The sequence below is a fragment of the Topomyia yanbarensis genome, chromosome 3 (genome assembly GCF_030247195.1).
Source record: "Topomyia yanbarensis strain Yona2022 chromosome 3, ASM3024719v1, whole genome shotgun sequence".
Classification (NCBI taxonomy): Eukaryota; Metazoa; Arthropoda; class Insecta; order Diptera; family Culicidae; genus Topomyia; species Topomyia yanbarensis.
This window is the reverse complement of record NC_080672.1, coordinates 281019693-281033068: the sequence shown is the minus strand read 5'-3', so window position 1 is coordinate 281033068 and position 13376 is coordinate 281019693. Positions and strand designations below refer to the sequence as shown.

Here is a 13376-nt window from a genome sequence, read left to right as displayed (position 1 = left end):
TCACAGTGTAGTAAATGCTAAGGTATGGGGAACATTTAGCAAGTATTTTGTTGGATGTCAGAAACAGTCGACGGCCATGGAAGAGCCGGCCACAGAAACCGTGGAATGGATGAACATGATTTTCTGCAGTAATTATGCCGTCATAAATTAAATAACTTTGAAGAAAACTGACGCAGCAGCGAAACAGAAAATACTTACAGTGGGTGGAAACGGGTGCTGGAAAATGTTCAAAGGTAGTTGCAGTCAGTCAGTCAGTGATTCACGGTACTCAGGAGAGAAAATACGATGTGAATGGGGGCGGTCGCGAATACCCACACCGAAGAAGCAGTAGCACTCCCGCGCGGGCGAAGAAAATGAAATGAATTCATAACAAAAGCGAGACTGAATATTTTAGATTTTTCATTAGAAGAAAATTTTGCCCGAAAGCAAAATTCAAGAATGCTTTCATACCATTCCATCCTTGTGCCGTTAGATACAACAGTGTTTTGGTAACTGTTTCGCTCTTCACCAAACTTTCCGGTTGTGCAAATCCGTGGCACGCCTTCAAGGAACCGCAGTTTCCTTCGATGGAGGAATTCGCGATTTTTAAATTGTAATTCTTCAAGTGAATTTACTAATAGCAAATATATTGCTATATTTAAATTATGTTTTCCCAAGTTTGTATCCTTCAATTTGAACTAAAAGACCAAACATTAAATTCCAGTTTTGCGTTCGCAAAGCATGGTGTAGACGATAGTAGCAAGCGGATAGGAGCTAGTTCTTATCATCCAACGCAACAAATTCGCCGTGAAACATTTCAATTACACTTCAGGAAGAGGTTTTAATTACAGTTGTTCGCTTTGGCATACATCAATTAACCAAACAGAGTTCGTTTATTTTGGGCAATGGGGAAAAAGTCATTACAATTTATAAGGTAGGATAAACAGGATATTTCTAGTGCCTGCCCGGAAGGGTTTAGGAAATGTTTACAAGACCAAGACCATTTCGGAAGGAGCGCCAATGTTGAATCAATGAACAGTGCGATGTATCTCTATTAATTCGTTTTCTGTATCTTATTTTGAACATAAACTGGTTTCGAGATGTTAAATGGGATAAAAAAAACGTGGACCAAATTAACATTAAGCCTATAATTGTTAGCTTTTTGCTTTCGTCATCAAGGCCGCCGAGAGCTGCGCCGGCCCACAAGACATTACTGATAGGTTTTTCTAGATAAATACTTAAATAATAATTAGGGGAATTGCATGTATTTGACTGTGCAAGTCTAGCCATGTTCGATAAGTCCGGTTTAAATCATCAATAAAGCATTAATAACACGGTGCTGCAAAATTAAAATAAAACCTATTTTAATCTACCTAGTGGTGCAATTGTGCCTTTCTCATTTGTCCAAACTACGATTCCATGGCTGGTTATGTTCAATACAATGATGGAAATGTATATTACATATTCAGTACGATTTGCACATACATACAATGCATCGCCAGCCAAGATATCATGTGTCGACAATGAAACATCGCTTGAAACCAGCGGCGGATCAAGAAGGAAGATCCGGAGGGTCCGGACCCTGCCGAAAATTTTCAACTTGTTAAGAAATTTTAAACTAGTTTTAATTTTAAAGTAGCAACCCCTCATGACATCAGTTCAGTTCAGTTCAGACAGTTACTTTATTTCATATTTTTGTAGTGTAATACATTTTACAAGTTTTTTTAAGTGATGTAGAATACCTCTTTTCAGCTTTGAATTAACCCCCTCATGACATACTCCTACCTAAGCCTTTATAGGTCCAAAAACCGGGATTAGGTTGACTATTTTTAGAATGATTGCATAACCTTTCTATATGCGAAAGGAAAAAATATGCCAAAGTCCAAAAAAGTCAATTTTTGTCAAGAAAAATTGTTTTTGAGCGCTTTTTAGACACACAAAGATTGTAGAACCTGGCTATTCGCAAATATGGATAGTTTTCGCTCCATCCAATTAAGTTGCTCAAAAGCATATGGCAGATTTTTATGAAACTCATCCGAGGTAAATATTATACTAGTAAACTATTTAAAATAAAATTTCAGCCATTTTTAACTGCAAGCTAAAATTTTAAATTTAATTGATTGGTTAGTAATTTTTTTCCAATTGCTCCAATAAAATAGTGTTTTGAGAAAGTGTCTAGTATTCATGGCTGCGAATTATTTACCAAAATCAAAACAATCCTAATACATTCTCGTAAATAATTTCACAAAACTCAGAATATTATTGATTGATCCATTTACATCCATGATCTAATTCATTCCTATCACCACCCATGCATGAGAAATATTTCAAAAAAGCAAAAAATGAGTTACAATAGCACTGAACACAGAATATTCATGGACGAATTTTTGCTGCCTGAACTGCCACTTGACCATGTGCGTGATTAAGTTCACGAATTTATAAATATTCTTAATAGTTTTCACTTCCATAACCTTGTTTATGTGTAAGCAATTCAACCGTTGGTCTCGAGAATTTCACGAGAATTAGTGCACAAAACTCGTAATAGTAATCATGGATCTAATGTTGCTCCATGGTTCCTGATTCATAGTATATTAATCACGAGCTGATATTCATGCTCGATTCCATCGATCAATTACATTTTTATGATCTTGTTTATAAATTATACATTAAAACTGATTGCTAATATTCCAACTTTTCTTTTATCTTTACAGGTAAACCTAATACATTTCTTTGCCGGTAGAATCCAGGTAAGTAAACGATTTACAGTTTACGGCGAAAACATCGTTAATCAGTTTGCAAAGAGCAAAAGTTCACACTTGAACCAATTTGTTCTGCGTGTAAAGCAGTGATGGCGAAACTCAATAGTGGAAACTGTAGATCCCTGCCAAAGATTAATAGACTAAAAATTCTATCCGCTACAGCTTAATGAAACTTTTCTCTTGCATCCGCCCATTAAGGAGTTCGTTTTTACTGGACCGCATCCTGCACTGCACTTGCAGAGCTTGATGGCACTGGCCCTGAACCTGAGCATATCCAATGTCTGCTGTAGGTATATATTGCTGAAAAGGGCGAGTAAAAGCAGCCTTCTCGCCTGCTGACAGAGTCAGTGCAGCGAGGTCCATAATATTTATAGCTCTTTTAATGGATAATCATAATTCATTGCACATTTTAATAAAAAAGGACGAAGCGAAAATTGATGCTGTAACGAGCAAGGAAAGCTTCCGTTACACTGATTTAAAGCTTCACTAAACGGATCATCTTCTCTGAAATGACCTTCTCGCACATAAACTTTTACCGGAGTTAGTGGCACCAATTTCATCTGTGCAGCGGTGAGCCAATATGACCTAAAATTGAATCAAGGTGGGTTTGAGAGAAACCTGGTGCTAATTTTCAATCGTGTTGGCTTCGTTAGACGTGGGCACTGTAGAGTAGAGCAAAAGTAAACGAGTACCCCTTTGGTGCATTCGTGCACCTAGTTTGAGCCAAATCACGCAAGTCTTGTGTTCATTTTCGTTAATAGATTGTACTACATCCATAATGCGAATTAATAGTGAGAATCTGGAAGATAATCCTATTACTTAGAATTCTGAGAAATAATTATATTTTTAACGAAGTATGTAGTGGGTTAATTTTATTCAGAATAAGGCAGCGCTTATTGTTGACTATGAAGTCACTTGTCACAAATTTATTCATTCCAAAAATAAGTTTTTTTAGTACATGATTCCATGCAACCATTTTTCGATATAGCGTAAAGTGTCTATTCTGAACCTGCTTCACAGTTTTATTAATTACTCGACCTACAGTCGATGGACTGCGCATAAATTGGCTATCAAAATGTTTGCTTCGATCTTAAGAACCAATAAAAATGATAATAATATAATAATATAATAATATAATAATATAATAATATAATAATATAATAATATAATAATATAATAATATAATAATATAATAATATAATAATATAATAATATAATAATATAATAATATAATAATATAATAGTGCAACACTGAAAAAAGTTATGACATTTATTACAAAAACAACAAATTATTTTAAAAATTTAAATACCAGAACACACCCATTTTTTAATAATTTAGATTTTCGTCACCAAAAGCCATAAAACAACAAAAAAAACAATTTAAAGGAGAAACTATCAGTAAAGAAGTAAACTAATATTAACTTCAAACGTCTTTTTTGAATTTCATACTAGTAAACAAACAAACTGTAATTTTAATATATAAGACGAATTTCGCGCCAAATCATATTCAAAGTTGGCAGCACCCTCTCAGATTCTAATGAAACTTTCTGTACATGAATACTTTGTCACAAAAAGCCACTTTGCATATTTTGTTTTTCCAAAAATGATCTAAACTGTCTTTTGAAAAGGGCCAAACTTTTTTTTACCTTTTTTTCAAATGGCTATAGTCTAAAAATGACAAATCCTACAAAAAAAATGTTGTAGGAGTGGTTTTCACAAAATTAGTCAAATTTTAGAATAAAAATATTGAAAAAATTCCTCTCTGACTCCTCCACTGAAAAAAATCGATTTTAAAAAATTTTTTTTACGAAAAACCCATTTTTGATTTTGATTAAATTTTGTTGCAAGATAGATAATTATGGTCCCTAACTACCGTCAAAAATTCAAGCTGAGCACTTTTAAGGAAAAAAAGTTATTTGAAAAAAACTTTTTCTTTCCCAAACTGAATTTTTTTCTTCAGTGTATTTTTATCGAAAACTAAACCAATAAAAGTCATAATCATTTCAGAATCCAATAAAACTCAGTTTGTGAGAAGATATTGTCTAATTTAGCAACTAAGCATATTTTTATCAAGGGATTAACTACCTTTTCATTTTTCATGAAATCGAAATTGTTTTATTACTTTATCTGAAAGTACAACACCTTGAAAATGTTTTCTCAAATTTTTATAAAGATCCGAGAAATGGACCGAAAATTACAGCTCTTCCAAGCGCGCTTCGTATACCAAGAACAGTGGTAATTTGAAATTTTAAACTCGATTATCTCGAAATGTTGCTTTACTGAAAATGGCTATTCCGTGATTACGATTGCCGAAAAACTACTCAATCAATTTTCTTATTTTTTTCAATCGATTGTAATTAATTTTTCTCGTACTTTAACGATTCCTTTTTTATTTATAAATTTTTGTATTGTAAATTGTATTAAAAAATTCTTATCCTTGAAGGATAAGAATTTTTAATACAATTTTTAGGGCTTAAAACAGCGATTTTTAAAAAAAATTATGATTTATTCAACTAATCGTTAAGGTACGAGGATACTCGTATTCTAATGGAAATTTTTGAGTTTTAGGATTCTAGATGTTCTATTGATCTCCAATCGTGATCACCGCAAACCTCTTAACCCATTATATCCTAGCGTATGAAATTTAATACGCAGAAGTATCCATCGTTTAACGCGTACTTACTGCAGAATTTTGGCATCTAACTGCTTTATTATTGCACTAATGGGATTATTGTACCTCATATTTCATTGTGAAACAAGACAACTGCCATTTTTTATTATTTTGTTTACATTTTTGAACCGTGTATAGTTGGGGAAAATGGCGGCTGAAAAGTAAGCAATAGATTTAATTGAATTTTATTGTTGGAATTCGTGCTAATAATTCCATTATGTGACAAAACGTTCCTACAGGTGTAAAAGAAGTGTTGTCTATCAGAAAATCCGAAGAAATATGTCAAACAACTTAAAATTTGTTGTTTTTATTTAAGCGTACGAAATTTTTTGCACGAGATATTTTCATTCTCGAAACTATTTTAAGTGGTGATTTTATTTTTCCCATAATCTTGGATACATTTTTTGTGAAATTAAAGATATCCTGCATTTGGCTCACTTTTTGAAACCCCTGGGTTATAATGGGTTAAATAAAAACGGGTTTCGGGGAAAAAGCCATAAATCCAACAATTATCAATTTATTTTTATAAACTTATGCTTGTTTATTCTACTGAAAAATGTACTATCAAAATATTTTAAGTTTGATGTAATGAAATCATTGCTTTATTCTTTTACGTAAATTCAAACTTTCTTGACATTTTTATCACTAAAAAGTACCCCTTAATCAAGAATCCCATTGAAAAGAGTTTATGGCGTTAAACAAATATTCCATTACTACTTTTTTGTTTTCTTGTTTAGTGGTGAGGAAGAATCAGAGAAAGAAATAAAGGAAATAACCACCACCACATTTTGTATTGAATTTTACATAATTATTTATTCATTTTCATATGTTACATTTGTCTTAAAACTATCTTCATGCATGCTATTTTGTATTATTTCATTACAAGTAAAATATTTTTGGTTCATCTTCTGAATTAGAATATCTGTTCATCTCTACTTTGCCCCCAGGAATAGGCACAAAACTGTGGAATTTTTGAGTTCCAGATATTGTTTTGGCGTTATTACGCTATTTCACTGTTCTGTGAAAATGTAGCAGAAAATTCATTTTCAAATATTTTTATCAGTTTGTTCAACTGCCCAGTTATATAACTCTCGGGGACTTGTTATGGTATTTCCATAGTCGCGAGGAAGACTGGCTCTTTTTGCCATTCGCTTGAGAGTGCCATTAATAGCATCACAGGGTCCTTTTCCATGGGATGCTGCAACAACAAAATTTTCAAGGCACTGCGCACGAAAAGCTCATCTTTCATGTAAAATTTAACAGAGCAATATAACATTTCGTCAATTAAGGTTTGTTAGATTGTGGTAAGTTAGGAATTACTTCAACGATGAAATTAAGATATTTTTGGTGTGCAAGCTTGCAAAGTTTTTTTTATTTTTGTATTGTGCTGCTGCTCCACCAGACATAAAAGAAATTTTAGAAGATTGTCAATTATTTTATAAAATTTATCAGTCTTGAGAGGAACAAATGAACTGCAGTCTTCAAGTCTTCCAGTCTTCTTATCTTTCAGTTTTCCAGTTTTACAGTCTTCCAGTATTCCAGTCTTGTAGTCTTCCAATCTTCCAGTTTTCCGATCTTCCAGTCTTCATTCAAGTTTGTTATGAATATATACCAAATTCGTTACTGATACTTTTTGCATATATCAGGCAACTAGCAGCTGGCAAAATGGATTCTGAGATGATTATGACTTTCATTTTTTTCGATAAAAATGCACTGAAAAAAAATCAGTTTGGACAAGGAAGAGATTTTTCCAAATAACTATTATTCGTCATAATATGATTCTAAATGTGATTCCAATGCAAAATTCCTTTAACTAAAACGCTCCAAAAAATTTTAAGACATCTGAAATTTTATTTCATCAAAAGAATTAATTCGTGAAATTATACTCTTTTATTCATTGTCTACTCTAATAAAAATATTTTATAACGAATATCACATCACATTGATGATAGTGTAGTAGGTATAAAGCCAAGTTCACCTATTGTAGCTTAAAACTGATAAGTAACTGAACAAACTATATGTATATATATATATACTTTTTTGTCTAGTGTGGAGATGATTAGCTAAGGAAAGTTAATGTCTGTTATAGTCACAATCTTTTTAAAAATTTGTGCCTGCGAAATATAAATTTATTTATTTAGTATGAAATATTTAAGGTAGGAGAAAAACAATTACGAACAATTAAGCAAAAAACGAAAAAGATTCCTTGAATAGTTTTTCGACAATCGTGATCGCAGAAAAGCTATTCTTGGAAAAACAACAATTAAAGAAAATCGAGTTTAAAGTTTCAAGTCGCCACTACTATTGGCAAGCGAGGCGCGCTTCAAAGCGCTTTAAATTCTATCGCAGATTTCTTTGAAAATTTGGGAAAATATTCTCAAGGAGTTCTCTACTTTCAGATAGATACCAAAAACAATTTTTCGATTTTATGAAAATAAAAAAGGTATGTTACTCTCTCATTTTATTTAAACCTATAATTCAGTAAGCCATGATTTAGTCAATAATAACAGACTGTCCCGTGCGTTGGTTGATGGCCGACAGACAGCGCTTAAGCTTTTCACTGAACAATCTGGCTTCTTGCTGCACCTTTTCCAACAACGCCTGGAGATCTTCTTTTTCACGTTTGATTTGTATCAGTTGAGACTCCGTAGCCATTAGACTATCTTTCGAAGATTTGTGAATTACAGGAATTACTTCTGATGCAGAACCTGTCACTGTTGGGACAGTTTTCTGAACGACACGCGCAGTGACATGATCCTCCGATTTCATCAGTATTAGTTCGTCGTAAGATACACCTACATCACGGCAACATAAATAATTTCTACTAATCTGGTAAGGCGCACATTGCTGGTGATCAGGAATTACATTCACATTTTTTGCTTTTAGACCTATCATTATACGGTCAATATCTTTACAAGTCCAGTCATTACCATTCAACGAAATCTCACGCAAATTCGGGAAGTTCAACGACCCATCGGTAACCTCGAAACTCATCAAATAGTTATTGTTCAACAGAAGTTTCACCGTTGATCCAATTCCAGCGCTATCATTAGCTGCTAAGTGTGCGAGCTCATTGTAGGATAAATCGACCAATTCGAGCGAAATCGGCTTTAGCTCAGAGGTTGTTACCGCAAATATATTGTTATGTGCCAGACGAAGTTCGCGCAGCAAGCGCATGCTTTTAAACAGAGCGAAATCCACACTCAACAACCGATTGTACGAAAGGTCGATGTAGGTCAGCTTCGCGAGATGTGAAAGTTTATCAATATTGCTCAACCGGTTTCTTGATGCATCCAAATATTCCAGCATGAAAATAAAAGCATCCCGATCAGTGCTTAATTCATGGATGTGGTTATTACTGGCCACGAGCCTCCGTAGATATTTTGGAATAATCAACTCAGTGATCAAATTATTCCCCAAATCAAGCTGCTCTAGCTGGCGTAGATCACTCAGCGGATCCCAGTTTATGTAGATCAACTGATTAGATGACACATTCAGATGACGTAGTTGTTTACATCCGATCAATTCGATGCTTTTGAAGAGATGAAGCCTGTTTTCCGCAACGTTTATCACTTCTAAGTTGTGACATGTTCCGAAAACGTTTTCCGGCAGTGCGGAAACGAAATTAGATGAGATATCCAGGTGCTTTAGATTAGTGGAATGGGCGAAAGTATCGTTCCAGAGCTTTTTTAACCCAATATTTGATGCTAGTAAGGTTTCTAGCTCGGGAAATTTATTGAACAAAACTGGCGGAAAGTAGTCCAGTTGTGAGTTTTCGAACTGTATCACTTTCTCCGTTGATGAACTGGAAGTGGGATTGATGAAGTCCTTCGTTTTCACCTTGATGGAATTCAGTATACATAATCCAGGTTTTGCTGTAGGTAAACAGTGTAGGTTCAGTGTCGTCTGGGCTTCTACAATTCCACAGCAAATGCTGAAAGTGATTGTGTTTTATTTTATTGGTGCAAATGCAATCTTTGAAATGGAAAAAAACATTTAACCTACACGAAAACTAGAGCAGCTCTCTTCCACATTTTTCTGATTACTGCACCAAATAGCACAAGTCAGCGGCCTTTTAGCAATGATTGCTGATAACGCAACAAGCGTATTGCAATAAATTTTTAGAATTTTTCCATTTAACTGGAAATGATAACCTCACATGGTGAGCATTGGTATTTCTGGATGCATTCTTTAATCCAATTTCGTTTTTAATTTCCTCAAGTCATGAGTCTTCAAGGCCCATGTGTGCCTTTCATAATTATGGATGTGAGTTCAGGCAACATCAACCGAGACTCGCATATCTCGAAATTTTCGTCGGGATCCAACGGAGGGCACGAATTGGTACCACTATTGTGCAACGCCAAAGCTCCGAGCAGAAAGATACTAATTTGTAGAATGTTTATATAATGGTAGGGTCTAGTATATTGTAATTATATTTAGTACTTGTTTATTTCTTGTTTCTGGGCAAAACTTCTACTGGTTTTCATTTTCTGGACTGAATACCTGTCATCGACACCACAATAGTAGTTGGAAATAAGTTTTTCTACGCGCCATCGAGAAATTCCTTTGTTGCTGGTACCCGACCGACGAGATGTTTGCCAATATCCCAGAGGAACCTACGGACCCTCCCCCTCTGACTGCAATGTGTATATTGTAGATGCGTGTACGAAAACGTAAACTTAATCGCGTTATGCGAGAACAAAGCAGTCCGTTTAATCATTCTTGTTTCTAAAAAAATCAAAACTACTCCAATCGGTCGTGTAGTTCTTGAGATATCGCCATTTGAAGTTCGAGGGTACAAACAATTCTTATGAATTGAATTGAACAGAAATTCTCGACATCATTTGCTTCAACGGCATGTTAGAAATGTAATTTTACATCCGATTATCGTAAAATTTCGAGATATTTTTTTCAAATTGAGAAAAAAATAAACTAAATATTTACAAAAGAATTACGAGATATTGATTTTTGGGGTTTTGTCACACATCGTACCACTGTGCACCATCCTACAATGGAACGGCATCTTATACTTCAGTCGTAGGTGACGCGGCTAAAAGCACGATGATTACCACGCCTCCAATTTCATCTCTAAACAACGGTTCATTTGCTCCAATGGTAGGTAGGATTACGGGAGAAAAAAATATTTTTTGAGGCAATCAATGTTTCAATTGATGACTGCAATGCTAAATTCTTCCTCGATGTTTGACGTTTTTCAATCTGGATGGGATATTGCTAACAAAATTGTAATGGATTTAAATTTCAATAACACGGTGCTACAAAATAAAAATAATTGAATGTACTTTTAAAGTGATATAGTAAAGGTTATAGGTTTGGTCAAATACAACACAAAACTACGTTTGATCAATTTAATATACCCTCAAAATCTTGATTAATAGCAAAAAAAAACCTGTTTTAATCCACCTAGCGGTGCAATTGTGCCTTTCTCATTTCTCTAAAGTATAGCATGGAGGCTTTTTATGTTCAACATAGTTGTGGAAAAGTCCATTACATTCTTAGTACACTTTGCACTTATACACAATGGCTTGCCAGCCACGAACTTGATGAGCTACGTGTTGACGGTGAAACACTTGAAACAAAAAATATCATACTCCATTAGCCTAATCAGCATTAGATCAATGTTATCTGCTTGCTAACTCATTTTGTCATGCGGGGGTGGGTATGTGAGGAGGGCGAAAGTCCCATGAACGAACGACTCCCCAGCTTAAATTGGTATGCTTTGTGATATAGTGGCGGTTTAAAGATGATGGGGTTGAAAGGGAGGGGTATGAGGGCTGGATGGGGTGGAGGTCTGAGGGGTGATTTAAGGAGATTTTTAAAGGAGTGGAGTGAACAGTAGAGGGGGGGGGTGTAACCCCTCTCCGTAAACCATCAACTACGCCCCTGTTAAAATCCAGAAACCTTATGCGAGTCAAAAAAAAAATTTGGTCCTCCAGGCGGGGATTAGGTTGACGTTTTTCAGAGTGATTGCATAACCTTTCTATATGAGAAAGGCAAAAATGTGCCAAAATCCAAAAAAGTGAATCGTCGTCAAATTTTTTTTCGAGTTTGCATTAAATTTCGACGTTTCATGCACCTTGAACACATTTAGCATCAAAAATAAAAATTCTATATTTAATTTTTCCTATAGTTTATATGAGAAGTTTCTGTGTGGCCGCACTCTGAAACCCGTAATTCCGGAACCAGAATTCCGATCGATCCAAAATTCAATAGCAGCCGATGGGAAGGTTGCACCTTTCATTTGAGACTAAGTTTGGGCAAATCGGTCCAGCCATCTCAGAGAAAAATGAGTGACATTATTTGACACATACGCACATACATACACACACATACACACACATACACACATACACACACATATACACACATACACACACATACACACACATACATACATACACACACATACAGACTTTTTTCGATCTCGACGAACTGAGTCGAATGGGATATGATACTCGGCCCTCCGGGCCGGGATTAGGTTGACGTTTTTCAGAGTGATTGCATAACCTTTCTATATGCGAAAGGCAAAACCTGTTTTAATCTACCTAGCGGTGCAATTGTGCCTTTCTAATTTGTCCAAACTATGATTCCATGACTGGTTATGTTCAATACAATGATGGAAATGTATATTACATATTCAGTACGATTTGCACAAACATACAATGGATCGCCAGCCAAGATCTTGAGATATTATGTGTCGATACTGAAGCATCGCTTGAAACCAGCGGCGGATCAAGAAGGAAGATCCGGAGGGTCCGGACCCTGCCAAAAATTTTCAACTTGTTAAGAAATTTTAAACTAGTTTTTATTTTTAAGTAGCAACCCCTCATTACATACTCCTACCTAAGCCTTTATAGGTAAAAAAGCCGAGATTAGGTCGACGATTTTTAGAGTGATTGCATAACCTTTCTATATGAGATAGACAAAAATGTGCCAAAATCTAAAAAAGTGAATTTTCGTCAAATTTTTTTTTCGAGTTTGCATCAAATCTCGACGTTGTATGCACCTTAAAGATATATAGCATCAAAAATAAAAATTCTATTTTTAATTTTTCCTATAGTTCATTTGGGAAATTTCTGTGTGGCCGCACTCTTAAACTCGCAATCCGGAACCAGAATTCCGATCGATCCAAAATTCAATATCATCCGATGGGAAGGTTGCACCTTTCATTTGAGACTAAGTTTGGGCAAATCGGTTCAGCCATCTCTGAGAAAAATGAGTGACATTATTTGACACATACGCACATACATACACACACATACAGACATCTGATCTCGACGAACCGAGTCGAATGGGATATGACACTCAGCCCTCCTTTCTATATGAGAAAGGCAAAAACGTTTTTTCGGAACCTTTGATACCAATTGTTTTACGTGGTAATTTTTAAACCGATTTTAAAATTTTTGAGTGTTTTGGAAAGAAGAAGAAATGACCTTATCGATATGTTCTTTTATTAAAAGTACTATGCGGTTTTGGGACAACAATATAAAAGTTACCATTATTTTACTATTATTTCATTAAAAATAAGAAAATTGCTCAACATTTTTAATGGGAAGCATCTTTGTTTTAATAAAATATTAAGGGCAACATTTAAATCCGTATTCAACGATCTATTTAGGATCAAAATCGGTTGAAAAATGGCAGTATTTAATTTTTTTCCAAATTAGAAACTTGCTCGCATGAACTTTTAAGGGGACGGTCTCATATAAAATTTTCAAAAAAACGATTTTTTGGCCAAAAACGTATATATTCAAAAGTATGTGTGTGAACTTTGACCATAAAATTGAATAAAATAACGGAAGATAAAATTATAGCATCTTATAGTGCAAGACAATACCTCACTAACCGCTTAAGAGTTTATGCGAGCAGGTTTCTGATTTGAAAAAAATAAACAACTCAGCCATTTTTCAACCGATTTTGATCAAAAATAGGTCATTGGATGCGGAATT

At 34.7% G+C, this 13376-nt stretch overlaps 2 protein-coding genes across 3 annotated transcripts in view; one reads left to right on the top strand and one right to left on the bottom strand.

Annotated features, from left to right (window-relative positions):
• The window catches only part of LOC131693382 (Krueppel-like factor luna), a 153744-nt gene that overhangs the window by 42237 nt on the left and 98131 nt on the right, over nt 1–13376 (top strand). The window lies entirely within an intron of this gene.
• Nucleotides 7860–9448, bottom strand: LOC131693381 (phospholipase A2 inhibitor beta-like). Its single transcript, XM_058981149.1, has 2 exons — nt 9415–9448; nt 7860–9343 (listed from the first exon to the last, which is right to left on the bottom strand). The coding sequence occupies exons 1-2, from the start codon at nt 9441–9443 to the stop codon at nt 7903–7905; spliced, it is 1470 nt and encodes a 489-aa protein (XP_058837132.1). The 5' UTR covers nt 9444–9448; the 3' UTR covers nt 7860–7902.